General features: G+C 41.7%; 1 protein-coding gene across 1 annotated transcript in view; it reads left to right on the forward strand.

The window, feature by feature from the left end:
• FAM149A (family with sequence similarity 149 member A) overlaps positions 1 to 19,066 on the forward strand; it is a gene marked incomplete at its 5' end in the record, with an annotated part of 62,451 nt that overhangs the window by 20,668 nt on the left and 22,717 nt on the right. Inside the window, 4 exons of the mRNA XM_080796725.1 lie at positions 13,550 to 13,660; positions 13,924 to 14,062; positions 16,438 to 16,580; positions 18,398 to 18,523. Coding sequence (XP_080652851.1) covers positions 13,550 to 13,660; positions 13,924 to 14,062; positions 16,438 to 16,580; positions 18,398 to 18,523 — 519 coding nt within the window. The remainder of the gene's footprint in view (positions 1 to 13,549; positions 13,661 to 13,923; positions 14,063 to 16,437; positions 16,581 to 18,397; positions 18,524 to 19,066) is intronic.

Below are 19,066 nucleotides of genomic sequence, written 5' to 3' on the forward strand. Positions count from 1 at the left end.
AAAAAACCAACAAAATCATGGCATTAAACAGACTACAAAAAGGGTACTTCATAGTGTTAGAGCAAAACTGAGAAGGGAAATGCTGCTGTGTTCCACCTCAGCTGAGAACATGCAACTCAGGCAACTCGGGTTTTTTGCTGCTTTGCACATGTCTGTGAATAAGCCTGAAAGCACCCTGAGTATTAATTTTGGAATTACAAATAAATTTTAGCAAGTAGATGAGTTCACAAATACGAAATCCATTAATAATGAAGATCAACTGTATTTTAATATTTTAATGACATCAAATGAAACTGAAACTTACAATAGTGATCTAACAATTATTACCAAGTCTTCGTTTTCTGCTCCAGTAATTAAAAGAATGAGTGAAATTAAGCATGAAAAACACTCTTTTGAAAACTTTGACTACATTGATTCTGCATTGGGGGAAAATAAGCTCTTCATAGAATATATGTAGGTAGTTTTTTTCACCTTGAAAGTCTGATGAATTCTCTCTTTTTTTTAGAAGATTTTATTTATTTATTTGACAGAGAGAGAGAGAGATCACAAGTAGGCAGAGCAGCAGGCAGAGACAGAGAGGGAAGCAGGTTCCCTGCTGAGCAGAGAGCCAGATGGTGGTGATGATGATGATGATGATGATGATGATGATGATGATGATGCAGGGCTTGATCCCAGGACCCTGAGATCATGACCTGAGCCGAAAGCAGAGGCTTAACCCACTGAGCCACCCAGGTGCCCCTGATGAATTCTTTATAAAAATATTTATAAGACATTTTTCAGATTGTTTGTTTCTTCTATCACTTTCTACTATAATAGTATGGTAAAGTTAATGTTTAAAAGTAAGACAAAAATACTGATTACAGAATGTTATTGAATCCATTTATCCAGTGTATTAGGTTGACGGATAAAATTTCTGGTTTTCTGATTCAAACAGTACAGGACTGACAATTTCATATGCTCTTACCCAAAAATTGTTGTCCTTAATAGACTGCAGCACTAATTTAGAAATTGCTGGATTTCTAAATAACCGATTTAGGTGTTTCATTTTGAATAAAGTACAAATTCTGTATCTTTCTGTATATATAGCCTGTCAACCTCATAGATTACTTAGGACTTTCTAAGTGTTTTATAGTCTTCATATTGAAAGTCTAATAATTTTTCCCTCTGTTACTCTTTTCAGATGCAACATTCCTCTAAATTTAAAAATCTTTCTATATGCTTTGTTAAATGTAGTGTGCTTGAGCTCCTCCAAATCTTTCGTAGAGGGCTTGTGAGGGGTAGGCCATGCATAAAAGACTGAAGTGGGGCATTGAATAAGCTTTGTCTTCAATAGCTTAAGTCAGAATGTTGGCTCTGTCATGTCGTGGACTTCTTTGTGCCTCAGTTTGCCAATCTGCAAAATGGTTCTAAAAGTATTTCCTCTTCAAAGAATTCATTGTGAAACTTAAATGCACTAACTCGTATCGAGTGCTTTAAAGCAGGGAGGGGGATGTGGTTAGTCTTCAGGAAATGTTATCGAATATTAGTATAGAACATATTTGGGATATCCAAAGAGAGGTCCATAGAACATCTTTATGAGAGAAGGAACTTCAACAGAAAGCTGCAAATTAGATCAGAGATGAATCTTAGAAAGGGCAAACTTTTGAACTCAGACTAGACAGAGCTGGATAAAACTGTTTGTCCTCGATAATACACTTATATTGCTCACCCTTAGTTTTCTTCTCTATACTTAAAACAACACCCATCATGGTGTTGTTAAGATTTAGAAGTAAGCGATGTAGGTCCCTGTAGGAGTGTTGGCACTCCATCCACAGACAATGTGAGTGTCTTGATATTTTCTGTCAGCTGTGCATACTAGATATCGTGCACTGCAGTGGTGACGTTTGATCCAAACAGGATTCCATATCTGCTCTGGAAAGAAACTTCACTAAATCCTAAACCTTGCAAAAAGACATACATGGTATTAAAATCGACCTGGGCTTGTTCTTTAGTATTAAAAATGGGAAAGATTGACATCTAGTGGCACTCTAGTGGGATCACAGCAAACATTTCAATCCCAAAGGAGTCAGATAATGTAGTTATATTTTGCTTTACATAGTTTGGTCTTAGAAAAAATTTATATAAAACATTTCTGTTGTTATTTAATATCTGATATAACTTACTATCATTTATTATAATTCTTTAAAAGTAATGTTCTTATAAATTGCATTACCTAGGTAATTTTTTTTTCATTTTTACATTAAATAATACATTAATTCTAGGGGTGCCTGGGTGACTCAGTTCGTTAAGTATCCAACTCTTGATATCAACTCAGGTCATGATCTCAGGATTGTGAGAATGAGCTCCACATTGCCCAACATGGAGCCGAGCATGGAGCCTGCATAAGATTCTCTCTCTCCCTCTCCATCTGCCCCTTTCCACCTGCTCCTCTCTCTTTCTCTCTCAAAAAAAAAAAAAAATATATATATATATAATGTATGTATATATATACATACACATATATGTGTATATATATATAAATTCTACATTTTTTCTATAATTTTCTATAAGCTATGGGCTTCACAGTTTACCTAACACAGTGTAAGATTATTATACTCTTCACATTAAAATAATAAAACATAATATTGCTTTATTGATCTTCTTGGAAAGTAGTTATTAACTTGTAAAATATAATAAATGTGTAGAATAGTTTATCGCAAGCATTTTTAAAATAGACTTTATTCTAGAACAGTTTTAAATGTACAGAAAAGTTGCTCCCTATTATTAACATCTTATACTAGAATAGTTCATTTGTCACAAATGAACCATAATTGATGCATTATTTTTAACTAAAATTCACATTTCATTCCAATTTCACCAGTGTATTAGGCCAGGATTCTCCGGAGAAACAGAATAGGATGCATCTTTATGTCTACATCTGCACCTGTGTTTATACATTTATATGAAAAGATATATTTTGAGAGAGAGAGAGAGTGAGTGAGTTATCTTAAGGAATTGGCTCACATGATGTTGGAGGCTTGATAAGTCTAAATTCTGCAGGGTAGGTTGGCAGGCTGGGGACCCGGGGAAGAGTTACAGTTTGAATCCAAAGGCAGTCTGTTTGTAGAATTCCTTCTTGGTTAAGAAGGTCATCTTTGTTCTCTTAAAAGCTTCAACTGATTGGACAAGGCCCACCCATGTTATGGAGGATTATCTACTTTATTCAAAGTCTGCTGATTTAAAGTTAGCCATTACAACCAGTTTTTCCCCAATGCCCTTCTTCTGTTCCAAGATCCTATCCAGGATACCACATTACATTTAATCATCATGTCTCCTTAGTATTCTCTGGTTTGAGACAGTTTCTCAGACCTTCCTTGTTTTGACCACCTTGAGAATTTGAAGAGTACAGTATTTTGTAGAATGTTTCTCAGTTAGAAGTTGTCTTACGTTTTTATCATGATTAGGCTGCGATTATGGGTTTCTGGGAGGAAGACCACAGAGATGAAGTGACATTATCTTCATATCTTCTTCAGGACGTGCTATCATCATGACTCATCACTAATGATTCTGACCTGGATCCCCTGGCTGAGGGAGTGCTTGTCAGGTTTTTCCCCTGCAAGGTCGTCTTGCCCCCTTTTCATACTCTACTCTTTGGAATCAAGCCCACACTCAAGGCTGAAGCCAGGAGGTGTTAAGCTCCATCTCCTAAAAGAAGGGGCAATTACATAATTCATTTATAATTCTTCTGTGGGAGATTCACCTCTTTCCCTCCATTTATTTATTTGTTCACTCATTTATTTATATCAGTATGTACTCAGGGATATTTATTTTACTCCTTGGACTATAATTCAATACCACATTATTTATTTTGTTACTCAAATTGTTTCAGCTTTAGCCAATCGGGGCTCTTTCAGGTTGGTTCCTGAATCCCTCTGACATGCCCCCACTCTTTTGTAGGTTTTGAGTACTTCCTTATTTTCTGGCATTATGAATGCTCCAGGTATATTTTTGTATTTTCCCTGCCCCAGCCGCGGAATCATCTTTCTCCAAGGAACCCTAGCTCCTCCTATTGGAGAATGGTACTAGAAACCAAGATCTAGGTGCTAGGTGTGTTCATGGCTGCCAGGGATAGCTCTGTGGTGGAGAAAGAAAATACATGTGTATCTATATGTGTATATTTGCAAAACAAGGACACAGTTCTGATGACCACAGTTTCCGTTTACATGATACCTGTGCAAAGGCAAGGCTGCCTGTACTGGATAAATACAAAACTCTATACACAACATTTGTAATTGCAACAGCATAAGAATAAAATGAACACAAGTGAACTCTCCACTCACTTTTCCTTTTAAATTCTCACTGGAAGTAACTCAGTGTTTGGAATGCTGAAAGGGGGAATGCTCTAAGTTATAATGTTTTATGCATCCACATGCACTCCTGAAAAATCATCATTAATTCATACAACTCTATAAGGAAGAGAATAATATTAGACTTGTTTTTGACAATGTATGCTCAGAGAATTATTACCAGCTCAGGATTCCCTGGCTTGAGCAAGGCAAAGCCAGAATTTCCAATCAGATCAATTTTTAGACAATTTAAATGTTGCTTGTAACTATTGCTATATCCTTAAATGACGAATAGATTTTCAGAGGGTGATCACGTGTACAATTTCACTTCATCCTAATGAAGTCTCCAAAATCGGCTAAGGCCGATCCTGATATCCTTATTTTAGGAATTGAGGTCTCCTATTTAATTCCTGTCATTATTGATCCCAAGTCCCCTGCCCCCTTTAGAATGTAAAACATCAAACTAGAATGCAGAAATCGCTATTTACTTCCAGTTTTCAATTGTGGTTTAAGTAATCACTGAAGGATGAAAATTGTATGCACTAAATACAAATAACACTGAGAAAAATATTTTTCTTTTATAAATCATATTCAAATGTAGAATGTTTTTAGTTCTTTTTTTAAATGAAATTTTTCTGCTATGTATATTTCAATGTATCTTTAAGGATAAACTGACAGAATCAGTAGCTTTCAGTTCTGATATGCAGTTAAGCCTCTAACTGTGTGTTGATGATTTATATGATAACTACATGGAATATGTGTATGTTTAGAAGAGAATACATACATATTCTCATATATATGTGTGTATGTATGTATGTATGTATCTATCTATCTCACAGTTTCAGGCCTGGCTAAGACTGATGGGATCTTAAAATGTTTAAGCCAAATTAAAAATAAAAGTCAAGGGATTTTATTCTCTTGGGCTACTGTCCAGTACAGAAGTCACTAGCCACAGGTAGTGAATAAGTGCTTGAAATGTGGCTCGTCCCAATTGAGATGTGCTGTAAGTATGAAATACACACCAGATTTCAAAGAGAGTGTCCCCCCAAAAGTATTTAAAATATCCTAATTATTTTATATTGATTACATGTTGAAGTGATAACATTTTAGATCTATTGGATTAAATAAAATAGTAAAATTAATTTCAACTATTTTCACTTGATTAATGTAGACACAAAAAAATTTAAAAATATGTGTGCGGCTCCCATTATATCTTTCCTGGAGCACACCACCCTAGACCAATCCAGTGGGAAGATCCTATGATTCTCTTCTCTAAATCAGTGTTGCTTTGGGTTTTGAAATTTGAGAGAAGAGAGATAATGCGCTAGAGAAGGAACTCATTTTTGAGCAGATTTCATAAGAAACGTAAGAGCCAGGACATGTTGGGTTTGGAAAGGAAGCTGTTTCCCCCTCACAGTCTCTCTGAGCAAAATTAAGAAATGACCTGTATGCGCAGATCAGATATGGGGCCGCAGTAAAGGTGAGACCAAGGGTCTGGCTAACTAAAAGCCTCAGGAAGATTTAGGGGTCTAAGGGCCTTGTCCTGTGGCAGCCTCCGAGCTGCTCCAATGACCTGCCCCAGAGAGAAACGTCAGGGTGGTCGGCTCGGACTAGAAGCGACTCTGGACGGAGGCAGGCCGGGGGCCTACTCGGGTGCAAACCGGGGCCATTTCTCCCTCATGAGGATGACTCAGAGGGTGGAAGCGAAAGCCCAGAAGGCAGAGCGAAGAGCCAGGAGGAAGCTGGGAGCAGAAGTGGGTCCTAATGAAGACAGTGGAAACAGGAGCCTGCTTGGATTCCAATAGCCACGGACCGGTGACCGCTGTGTCTGCCGCCGTCCCTCGCTTGGGACCAGCAGTGTTAGCTGTGGTTCTTGGGTCTCTGCCTGGCCATTGTTCGCTGTGCACGAGGAAGCCCGCTGGCTGCTCTCTTCAGTTCGAGGGTCTTCAGATCCACAGGAGATGCCGACTCTCTTGATCCTCACTTGGACATGACTGAAGTGGTCAAATTTTAGGGCATTTTGAGTGGCCCGAGTATATTGGGCATGGGAATAATGTCTGGAAATGGTGGAGTAAAAATGGGCTTTGACCCTCTTCCCATTGAGAGATGGGTTCTATGTTCCAATGCTTTGAACATGTGAATGCTTTGATAGTGGAGTACAGTGTAAGTGACACTGTAGCCCGGTCAGAGCCAGCCTTTCATAGAGCGGACAGCTCCTGCCTCGGTTTCTAAGAGCCCTGAGTGGCCATGTGGGAATTCTAACCGCCCTGCTGGAGACAAGACCCAGGGAGGTCCCGAGACTACGTGAGAGAAGGGCCCAGCTGTGCCCAGCCTTCCGGCCCTCCCAAAGTAACCCAAAGTGCTACCCACCATGTGGGTGAGACTCCTTGAAATCTCCAGACCGGCCCGGAGGCTAGTTGAATACCACAGAGCGATGCCACGGAGCCATGCCACGGAGCCACAGTGCCGTGTGAAGCCGACGAACCACACGGCCAAGGCTCGCCAGAATTCCTGACTGCTATGCTTTGTTAGTGGAACAAAATGACTTGTTTCAGTCCACCAGATTTGGGGTAGTTTGTGGCGCAATAGTAGATACCTGGACAATACACACACACGCACGCGCGCCACATCCTAGTTGAGAGACCTGGACCATTTTACTTAAGGTCTCTGCCTTCAGTATTTTCATCAGTAAAATTGGAGGATAGTATTTACTTAGCATGGGTGTTAAAAAATTAAACAAAACAACATACATATAAAGCAGCCAGCATGTATTTGGATCATAATCTTCTTCTTTCTTTTGTTTCTCCGTCAGATCTCGCTTTACATATCCATAGTATTTGTGGATATGTGTTGACTCCAGACATCGGCAGTTTTCCTGATAGACACACACATGCACACTCACTTCCCACTTATATACACATATGTATGGATCAGGATATAAAATCTTACTCATTGGGAGGCTTATAACCATTTACCACCTCAAAACCGAGTATTTTTGGTGGTAAATGTGGTGAGGGTTCCAGTATTTCCAGAAATGGATTGTTTCGTTGTTGGTAGTGGTTTCTTATCCTCCTTTTAGGGTTGTTCCTTCAAAGATCAAAAATAAATCAGCCAGATTTTTCACTAACAAAATGGAAGCGGCAGGGTAGACCTTTGTTAGTGCGGGAAGCTGAGCAGGACTGGGTGGGCTGCTTTGCAGATTCAGAAGGCCTCAGATCAAAGGAGAACGGATATACAGGAACGGCTGCAAAGTACCAGCATCCATGTCATTCATTGCAATTATGAAAAATCTTTTAGTGGGGAAAGGCATGCCATAGGAAGTGCCCGCACTTTGACCCTTGGCTTATGTGTCTTCCTTAAGCTAAATCATTCCTATTTTTTCAGTTTATGAATATAGTGGCTTGGTCATTTTGCTGTCTCACAACGTAGGGTTCAGTGACTTTGGTCCTGGCTTAATTAATTGTGTGACTCCAAGACGGAGACAAGCACACAAACGTGAACACAGCTATGCTCGCTACTTTGTAGAGAAGGTACTGGTTTGGGTGAGGTCAGCATCTATTTGAAGATGGAGAGCGAGAGAACATGAAGGGAAACAAATCTTTGACCCAGAGATTCTGTTAGCCAGATTAGCATCTTGCATTTACCAGGTCTGAGACTTCAAATTTTTTTTTTTTTTTTTTTTTTTTTACTTTTCTTCCGCCTACCATCCCCACGGCACCCCTGCCCAACTAGGAATCCTTTCATAGGAGGTGTATAGGGGAAATCTTTCTGTAGTTCTCGGTTTTTGTCTTGTTAGTTAAAGGTCTGCTTAAAAGAATGAAGGATAGCAAACACCTGTCGGGACAGACCTTCCGCCGAGACAGGCCCCCGGGAAGGGTGAGAAGGCCAGACGATGCGCACTGGAGGCGCAGGGAGGGTGGCAGGTCGGGTGCCGAGAGGCCGAGTGGCTGGTGGCCAAAGCTCAGGGCACTGGCTTGTCAAATCAGGCCTCTGGCAGCAGGACTTTTCCAAGGTTAGGTTCCTGGGAACTCGGGAGGCGGACGCGGGGCAGGGAGGCGGCGGGTGGGAGGGGGAGCGCTGGCGACCTGCCGCCTGTCCCCGGCCGACCTGCCGCCTGTCCCCGGCCGACCCCCGCGAAGGGCGCTGTGGCGCGGGAGGAGGAGGGAAGGGCGTGCGCAGAGGGACGGGAGGCGTCGCCCCGCCGCGCCGGAATCTGGCCGGTGCGGGGCTGTAGGACCTGGAGAGGAAGGCGGTCGGGGCGCCCCGCGAGCAGCCGCACCTATGGGCCGCGCTGACCCGGCTCGGAGCGCCTCTGGCCGCGCCGCTCAAGGCTCGAGCTTCCCGGATGCGACTCGGCTGCCCGTGCAGGACTAGCGGGCTGGGGGCGCAGGGCTGGGCGGGCGGGGAGCCGAGGCCCCGGGGGCGCGGGGGCTCACGGCCGCCCGCCGCCTGCAGGGGACCCGCGCGGGGTGTCAGCGCCCGGAGGCGCCCAGGCCTCGGGGCGCGGGGCCCAGCCTCCGGGACGCAAGCCCAGGCCTGGGGCTGATTGTGATTGGGTAAGTCTCGATCTGGCAGGGGAGGTGGGATGAACTCTGTCGTGTCATATTTTTGTGCTATGTGTGTGATTTTTTTTTTTTTTCCTGGCTGCAAAGCTGGAATCCATCTGGTCTGTTTCCCGGAATCCATTCATGAACTCTCGTGCGGACGTCACCTCGCTTTCCCAAGCGAAGCTGCGCCCTTGTACTGAGAGGCATCCGCGGTGTCTGAGATGACAGATTCTCCATCAGTCCCGAGAGCTGCAGTTGTTTCTAGAATGTGCTTGTATTAAGTCAGGGCAGCGCCGAGGGTTTTGTGGGAAGAGGGGCTTCGCGAGAGCCAGTCCACCCAGAAAACCATCCTGCGTTTCAACCCGTTCAGAATACAAGTGTTCATTTCAGGCAGTCCTTTTAAGCAGAAATCCAAAATTTTGAAGGCTTCGATCACTGTTTAATATTGAATGTCTACAAGGCAAAGTGGCAGAGGGTTCGTGAGCTATCAAGAGGCAAATTTTAAAAAGTAAAACTATATACTAGATTTATTATCTTGACACTGAGATTGGTACCCAGCCTTCACTTTGATGCACCAAAAAATAAGGGCCATATGGTTCTGGGGGTGCCCTTCAGTCTGCCCTAAAACCCAAGTCCTGTTTCCAAACGAACAGCCTTAAATGTACCTATTAGCAATTTTTCAACATCTCTAAAATTTAAGCAGTATAGACAGGAACTCGTGTAAAACTTATATGTCATGTATAATGTAATAAAAGCTTAATAGACTTTCCACCACTTCCAAGTTTGAAGGTTTTTTTTACACATCCTGTACACCCTGTACACTTTTTTAGACTGCATCATTTACATAGGAACTGATAGTTCACAGGGAATTAAAAATGTTCAATATTATGCATGAAGTAACAGTACAATGGTTAGGGGAGAGAAATCAAAGATTCCAACCAAAATACAAGAAGAAAAAATAAAAGGCAAATTGTATCAATTCTGTTTTTAGGTAACAACATCAGCAATTTGGGGTCCCTGGGGAGACATTCAGATGGCCTGGGTCCAGGGAGCAGCTCCTTCCCTATCTTCTTGGTGACCTTGGGTAGTCACGGCATTAACAGGTTCAAGTTCCTCTTTAGAATTTTTCTGAACTCTCTGGTCAGACGAACTCTGAAGTTCAAGAAGCTCCACAAAAATAGGCTTTTGAAGGAGATGAGACAGGAAGAGCAGAGGAGAAAGAGGTCGAAGAAATGATAGAGAAGTAGATGGTGGTTGAGGGCGTACATTTTACAGTCGTTCCTACCCATGCACCCTCCCACTCCATCCCTGCATCTTAAAGATCTGTCATTAGCTCTTCTTCGAAGTGAGTAGTGATGCCATCTGCGAAAGGATATGGTGTCATATGTAGAGAGGAAGTCATTCTTTCATTTTGTAAATCATTTTCTTAGGTTGGAAAAACTCCCTGCTCTCCCACCTCCCCTTGCCGCACCCCCCCCCAAAAAGGTGAATTTTCTGGAGGAAGCGATTATTGTTCATTGGAAACAAAACAAACAGGCACGTGGCTGCTTAGTGAATTTTGTTTTCCAGTCACACAAAAGGCAGAGGAGGCGCCGAAAGCAAGAAACCATTTCATCCTACTAATGAAGTTCTAGAACATAGGTGAGGTTTGGTGGGGTGAGTTCCAGAGCCGATGACCAAGAAAGAACTCTGGAGACATCTTTGGTGCAAAATGGTGGTTTATTAAAGAACGGGGACAGGGCCCGTGGGCAGAAGGAGCTGCTGCCCCGCTAGCCTAAGGAGTGGCTGATTATATACACAGGAGTTGGGTAGGTGAGGACAAAGGGGGTGTTCAGAAGACTGTCAGGATACTGGAGGTCTGGTTGGTGTCAAGCCAAGGCTGTTCTTTACCTCTAATGAGGCACTAACAGGAAGACAGTTGGGAGTTTCCTGGTGGAATGTCACATTCCTCCTATCAAGCGTCCTTGTCAGTGAGCTTTAGGTTTAGAAGAAATTTAACTGTATTTTTATTTCCTTTCCTCTCAGCCTCCTTCAGTTTTATGGAGGGGAGGGCGGTGTCAGGGCTTTAGGACCTGAGTGCTTGTCTCTGGAAGTTAGGCTGTTGATAAGATAGCTTCTTTGTTGTTAATCACTAGGACATTTGTAAACCAAGGGACACTCCTGTCTTGCAGGATTGTGATCTCTACAAGTTAACTATTTGTTTTCCTTTTAGGGCAGCCAGGAGTGCCTGAGGGATGTCACACATGTCACCAAGATGGGGGGGAGAAGGGGTGTAAGGTGCCAGCTTTTGCTTTGTCCTCAGCCAGGCTTCTCCCTCATCACAACCATTCAGTTGTAAAAGTCATTTTGGCAGATAGCAGTTACCCCAAGAGCTGTGAGCTCTGGTCCTTTATAAAGGACCAACAAATCGCCAGAGATGTCTTGAACCGGAAGAGTATGTTTGTGTCTGGTCACAACGTAATCTTTTTATATTAAGCATGAATGCACAGGGTAAAAACGTGGTCTTTGTTTGGCTCACTCATTGAATCTTTACATGTTGATTCTTTCAGCAAACCTGGAGCATCTCTAGGTGACATTCTTTTAGGTGCTGCTGATAAAAAAAAAAAAAAAAATCAAGTATCAGAATCATCCCAATACAAAGCTGAGGGCTGGAAAGAGAGCTATATGATATGAAATGCTGCAGGAGGTTCAAAGAAACAGCTCAGTGTTTTCATCGAGGAGCACATGATAGGGATAGCAGACAGCAGGAGAAGCCTGACTGACCCAGCATGGATCATGCAGACACTTTCCACACTTGATCTATGTGAGGTCTCACAGCAACTGTAGGACAACGTTGACTGTATTGTCACTGCTTTACTGATGTGTGTAGTGGCTCCAGGAGAGGAGAAGCAACTTGCTTGGAGGGAATAGCCTATCAGGGCCAAAGCAGGATTCTAAGCTACCTTTGTTATTCTTATAAAGATGATTTTTTTTTTTTTTAGATTTTATTTATTAATTTGACAGAGAGACAGAGAGGGTGCAGGCAGGGGGAGCAGCAGACAGAGGGAGAGGGAGAAACAGACTCCCCGTGGAGCAGGGAGCCTGATGTGGGGCTCCATCCCAGGACCCCGGGATCATGACCTGAGCCAAAGGCAGGCTCTTCACTGACTGAGCCACCCAGGTGCCCCACTTACAGAGATTATTAGGAAGGAACATATTTTATTTTAATTCACTGCCCTGGGGTTTAAAATGATCTCTCAGGAAGGAGCACTTGTTGATGTAGTTTTTAGCTCAGGTCTCTTTTGTCATCATAAGTGGTTTTTTTTGTTTAATTAGAGAGTTACTGAGTCACATGGAGATGATAAATAATTGATGGTTTTGAAGCAACTAAACAAGGCCAAAGGTAAAGCAGTTTGTTAGCATAAAAGCTTGTCTTGTTTTCTTTTCTCTTAGCACCTTTATCCTCAGAAACTCTTGATTGGACTTAAAAGACATATGAGCAATAAGGAGGGAAAAAAAATTCTACAATTCTGTTCTTCTCTCGTACAGGGCATACGCAGGGAAGGCAGAGGTCTTGCTACCCTCTGTTTGTAGTAATGAACTTGTGTTTCAAATTCCTTTATTGTGGAGTACTATAGGTACATAACTAAGGGCAAAATCTATTCCCTGTATTAATATTTTTTTAAAACTCCATTTACATTCTGAAATACAAGTGTTGTAAATTAGGCACCATTTTAATGGATGACACAGCAAACTTTTTTTTAATGAATCTTACTGTGCTATCCCTCTTAGAAACATTGAAAGTTAACTTTTTCCCCCCAAATCACTACCATATCTTCAGTTAATATAAAATATGAGTTATTTGTATGGGAAAATATTATTTCTATAAAAGAATACAAGGTATTTACTGTTAAATGTTAGGAAGCCACTTTGACTAAGAGGGAAGTAAATGTTTTAAGAGGTTCATTGAGAGGGCATTTTAATGATTAACACTAACTTTCGTATACCAGTCAGGCTTACTACTTTATTTAAAGTTTTGAGATTTTTTCTATGTTAGTTTTCCATTAATTTTAATATTTTAAAACTCTCTACACATCGGGCTACAAACCAAACAATGGCATCAAATTAAAATGAGTTATTGCTTGTGTGTTTCAGTCATATTTTCGATTCATTCATGTGTTTTGTGATTAAAGAGAATTTAATATATCTTAGAATTAATATGAAATTATTGATTTTTTTTTCCTGTAAGCCTGGTTGCTTTTGTAATCACAAGGGCACTGGGCACTGGTCAAAGGACAAGTGGGACCTGAAATCCAGCTCATGTTGCATTTGACTTGGGATGAGGCTGGATCTGCCCAGAGTTTTGGGCAACTTTTAAGAATCTGGTCAAGTCACAAAAAAGTTGTTGGGTGTTTTGTGGGGTTTTTTTGTCCTGTTTTACATAAGGGAGCATGTAGGTTCATGGAAACCTTGTTCTAAGAAAAATAAGAGTAGTAAGGCCCCAGGCCTCAGTTTCTTGAGGCTATGGGGTGTGGGGGGGTGTGGGTGTGGATGTGGGATTGTGCATATGCGCACATGTGTGTTTAGGAGGACATGACGAGAGGAGAGGAGCAACTTTATGCAGAAGGACATTTTAAAAGTTTTCACAAATAAAAGTATTAAATTAGATATTCTTTTCATATTTATTTTATTTTTCAGAAGAGGACTGTCAGAAGGCTCCGGAAAGCAAAGTTTGGCTGTGAAAAACAAAGATCCTTTACCTACACATTTTACAAACAATGTGCAGAAAGCCATTGATACATATACCTGGTAAGAATGAGCGCGCTGCCTGCTTCTGATTGCAAAAGCAAAACATGCTCATCATGAGTATAGGGAGCAAAAATCAGTGATTGCATTTCTAAGAGTAAAAAAAAAAAAAAAAAAAAGCTGCTTCATGTTTAGTGTAATAAAATCTTACACGGCATTAAGTGTTTTAAAATCAGTTTTAAAATCGGCTCAAAGAAGTAAAACCACTTCCAGTTTAATCTCTTCCCAGGAAATGGTCTTTACGTGGCTTACCTTTGTCTCTGCAGTGAATCGGGGTCGTCATTCCCATCAAGTGGCAGTGCCACACCTGCAGGCGCCCACAGCTCTTGGTCAGGGTCTGGGACGCGGAGTTCTACCACTGGCTTATCAACTGAGAGGAGCTCCATTTACTCTTGGAGAGATGATGTATGTCTCAGCCTGTTTTACATACTTCTGTGATTACAGTTGATAATGAGGAATTGCTTTCTTACTTTTAAATAATCTTTTTGCCAATTTTGAACGCATTACCCATTACACACATACGCGTTTATCCCTATGAACGTGTTTACATGTCACAACATGGAAAAACTTAAAAATACATATAAGATAAGGAAAAATAAAAATCACTCATAATTGGGCGCCTGGGTGGCTCAGTGGGTTAAAGCCTCTGCCTTCGGCTCAGGTCATGATCTCAGGGTCCTGGGATCGAGTCACGCATCGGGCTCTCTGCTCAGCAGGAAGCCTACTTCCCCCTGCCTCTGCCTGCCTCTCTGTCTACTTGTGATCTCTCTCTGTCAAATAAATAAATAAAATCTTAAAAAAAAATCACTCATAATTACATAGCCCAGAGTCATAGCTGTTGATAATTTTGTTTTTTTCCCCACTTCCCAGCCCCTTCCTCCTAGTATGTTGTGTATGATCACATAAATATGTGTCATATCTGTGACTGGAAATTCAGGACAGACTTTGACAATGAGCAACTTAAATACAAGAGAAATGTGGAGAAGTAAAAATTGTACCAAATCACCATAATTAGGGGAATTTCCCCCCAATATTCTAAATCAGATCTCTTACATTCCACTCTCACCCTGGAAGAAGCTGTTAACTTGAACCCTATTTTTCATTCTCTGTGGGAGTGGGATTCTTAGCTCTGTGGACCTGAGTCTCCAGCTCAGGCTTTTGTTGGGCACTCTGCCAACTGCGGGCTCCTGCCTCTTTATCCCCTCAAGCACCCCTGAGAATAGGGACCCAACCTTTTGTGAAGCCCGCGTGGTTATGTAAGAACCTCCACTATATTACCTTGGATGCTCTGACTCCTGCACTTTTTTGGTGTGTGTTCTGGTTTCCTTTGCCCTCTTGAAAATGGTTCACCACTTGGAAGGCACCAAGGGACCCACTTCCTCGGGCTGGGGAGGGTGTGTGTGTGTAACAGCGGGGCTTCCCACAGCAGCAGGAGGGACCCTGGAAGGAGTCAGCTCCAAACCACTCAGGCTTTTTCCAACAAGGCGGGACTGGCTCACCTGTGATAAACAGCCCCCCACCCTCACTCCCGGGTCTGCAGGTAGGAAGAAGGCTGAAGACCATGGCTTCATACCTTCCCGATTCTGCAATTCTTGCAGTAGATGTTTTTATGTAACTCTCCAGAGAGATTCTTGTGACTTCCATTTATGGAACAACTGAAATACCTTCAGGCCCTATAATTGCTTTTCATTTTTAAACTTTTTAACTTACTTTTTTGATAGGTAATAGTTGCAAAAAGTATCAAAAGCCGAAAGAGAGGAAATTGAAAGTCCGCCCTTTTCCTCGCCTCAGCCACCCTGTCCCCTCCTCAGAGGCAAATATTATTAGTTTTTTACCCGATTTGCCCTTTAGAAGAGATCATTCAATTCCCCTGCTGTCTGGGAATCTGGTATAGTATCATTCTGATGGAAGGTGTAAAACAAAAAAATATTGAGTATCATTCTATGAAAACCAATCCGGTTTGACCATCTTGGATCAGGTGTATCAAAAATGAATGTGCATTTTGTTGCTCTGAGTTGTGGATTAGATTTTAGGTTCACACAACCCTAAAAGAAAATATAGCCAGGACTCTTCATTAAAAGAAGGGAAATGACCCTTCATATAAAAGTCATTTTCCTTGGGACACCTGGGTGGTTCAGTTGGTTAGGCGACTGCCTTCGGCTCAGGTCATGATCCTGGAGTCCTGGGATCAAGTCTGGCAACGGGCTCCCTGCTCGGCGGGGAGTCTGCTTCTCCCTCTGACCCTCCCACTTCTCATGCTCTCTCTCTCTCTCAAATAAATAAGTAAAAAATCTTTTAAAAAAAATAAAAATAAAAGTCATTTTCCTTTTCAATGATATCATCATCAGAAGAAAAGCTGGTATTTTGCAGCTGTGCTTAACTGTGTCACACTGAACTATATGAGGGACTTATGTCTGTGTACATGCATACATGTAGATATTGTAGGTATGTGTACATGTGAGTATATAGATGTCTTTCAATATGTGTACCTTTACCTCTATTTATATCTATATGAAATCTCAAATAAGTCTCATAATGCATGTGGTAGAAATGATCTCTATTTAACAGTTAAAGAAGCTGAATCTCAACAGTGGGATGTAATTTCCCGGAAGAGTGAAAATTGGGCCACTGCCATGTCTGACTGCAAAGTCCACGTTCTTGTTATCATGTCGTATTTCTTCTTATATAACAGGCACTTTAAATTCATAAGTGTTAATGATGATGAAGGCCGTGTTTCTACAACTTCCCGTCTTGTAAGAAAATGTGCATTTCTATTTCAGGAGTTTGACAAAGCCAATGCGCAGAAAGTGCAGCAGTTATTCTGGGAGGTGGAGGAAATGTTATTTGAAGGGAAAGTAAGCCCTCAGACTCAGAATCTCGTGGCTGAATGCAGTGAGTGGGCAAGAAGATCCCTCCATCTGAGGTAGGGAAGTTCAGAGTAACTCTCTGAAATGGGTTCTGGAACCACCCACTCTTGGTCTCTTTAATACAATCAGTATATTTTGACTGAAGGCAATTGCCCAGTCAAAATACGTATCCAGATCACATGTCTTTACTAAGAAAGCACAGCCTTTGAAATGGTGTGTGAGGAAATACTGGGACACTCCAGGTACCTAAGTGCGTCTTAACTCATGAGAAGCAAATCTAGCTCATTTTCAAAAAGGCATTACGTAAAAAAAAAAAAAAAAAAAAAAAAAAAAAAAAAAAAAGGCATTACGTACGTAACAAATGCAAGAGTGGTGGAAGCGATCCTTCTTTACCTTCACATTCATTGGTATGTGAGCAACTCATCAGTCTTCAGAGTTGAGGACAGTACTCGATCGGGGCTGGATTTGGAGGAGAAACAGAGTAACTAGTTGCCAAATGAATGGATAGATGAATCTTCTAACTACTCAAGATTCCTTACGTAAGAAGGATCACTTATTTTTTTAATCACTCTGGGATTTTATGTATATGTGTATGTATGTATGTATGTAATTATTTATTTGTTGTTATTATTTTTTTTTAATTTATCTTTTTTCAATAGGCTCCATGTCCAGTGAGGAGCCCAGTGCAGGGCTTGAACCCATGACCTTGAGACCAAGACCTGAGCTGATATCAAGAGTTGGACCTGTAACTGATCCAGGCGCCCCAGGATCACTTATTTTTTTCATATCCAAGATGGAGAACATAGACTGGGTCTGAAGGAGAGTTTTTCTTCTTTCAGTGATTTGGCCAAACCCACTTAGGAGAAAAATCCATCTCCATTATCAGAAGTTCCTCTGTATGGCATCCGGGGAGCATAGGTTAGAGCCCTCATACAAATGTAGGTGGATATTCTGGTTACTTCAACTAGGCAACTTAAAAAAAAATCTTGACTAAGTAGTCCAAATCTTTCTTTTCAGTCCTTCATAAGCCCCCTGTCTTGAAGAGTCTAATATATCCGCCCCATATTGATTGTGGATGCTTACTTTCCTAGGCATGGGGCACTTACCCAAAAGCCAGGAGCTCAGACCTGCTACTGTCCCTCTTGTCTTATATAGTTAAGATAACAATTAAGGAGGGGAGGGAGGAAAAAGAAAAGACTGCAAGGAGGGGCGCCTGGGTGGCTCAGTCAGTTAAGGTCTGCCTTCAGCTCAGGTCATGATCCAGGGTCCTGGGATCGAGTCCTGCGTCGGGCTCCCTGCTCAGTGGGGAGTCTGATTCTCCCTCTCCCTCTGCTGCTCCCCTCTGCTCATGCTCGCTCTCTCTCTCTCTCAAATAAATAAATAAAATGTAAAATTTAAAAAAAAAAAAAAGAAAAGACCAAGGAATATATGCCAGGTATATATATTTGTATAGTTTTATTCATTATGTAAATACTAGTTAACATAGAGAAGCTTCTGTGCACCCAGCGTGTTACCCTTGATGTCTGAATCTGATACACGTTATCTCCAAACCACTCATCAGTCTTCCAGGTAACTTTGCTTTATCTCACGTACAAACAACAAACACATGAAATCAGTAGCTGAGAGAGCCTGAGAACTTTGCCTCAGATCTCTTCCTCAGGTGCAAGAACAGCCTGTCCCTCTCCCTCAAACCCGTGCCATCTCTTCGACACCATTGCGCTTCCCACATAGCAGTCTGTTCCGTATCACTTTATACACGTGCCTTCGAAATCTTGTGTCATCTGACTTCCAACGTTGCAAAGAGTTTTTCCTTTTTCCCACCAAAAATATGAGTAAGTTCCTTTTTTTTTTTTTTTCTTTTTGTGCCTTGCAGAGTATTAGGAAGACAGCTCATCGTGCCAAGTGATGAAGGGTTCCAACATTTCCAGGGCAGCGAGCCTGGTGTCATGGTCCACAAACCCTTCTCAGATGCCTGTGGACACAACCGCAACAGGAGAGAGTAGGTTCCTATAAGTTACTTTTGAAAGTATTTTTAATTTCATTTTAGTTATACTTTTTTTTTTTTTCATGTCCATCTTAGCCATGAGCCTTGGTTCCACTGACTCAGAAGCTCAGATTTCAGTGAAGGGCAGGTACAGAGCATTTGTTCCCCAAGATGCTTCCGATTCTAGATCATTGCTGATGATGGCGATGATGATGATGGAGAGTGTGTGTAATACAGAGAACAAGGAAGTTAAGTTCTGAACTTTTGTTTCAAAGACTCTGAAAGGTGGTCTAGATGCAAAATGAAAACCTGACCCCTTGTGATCCATCGTAGGCTCCAATACAATAGCAGAAGAAATAAAGTTCTATCCCATTTTCTTTTGCTCACCAACAGATTTTGATAAATCCCTCTATGCCAGACACACATATCTGGGACTGTGCCAAGATATCATCTTATTACAGGAAAGGGATGCAAACTCATAGAGTAACTTAAGCTTTCAAGAGGCTCTTAAAATTTTTCAATGTTGCCTGTGTTAAAATGTCACTTTGAAGGATACGA

This window comes from Martes martes, assembly GCF_963455335.1.
Source record: "Martes martes genome assembly, chromosome: 2".
Classification (NCBI taxonomy): domain Eukaryota; kingdom Metazoa; phylum Chordata; class Mammalia; order Carnivora; family Mustelidae; genus Martes; species Martes martes.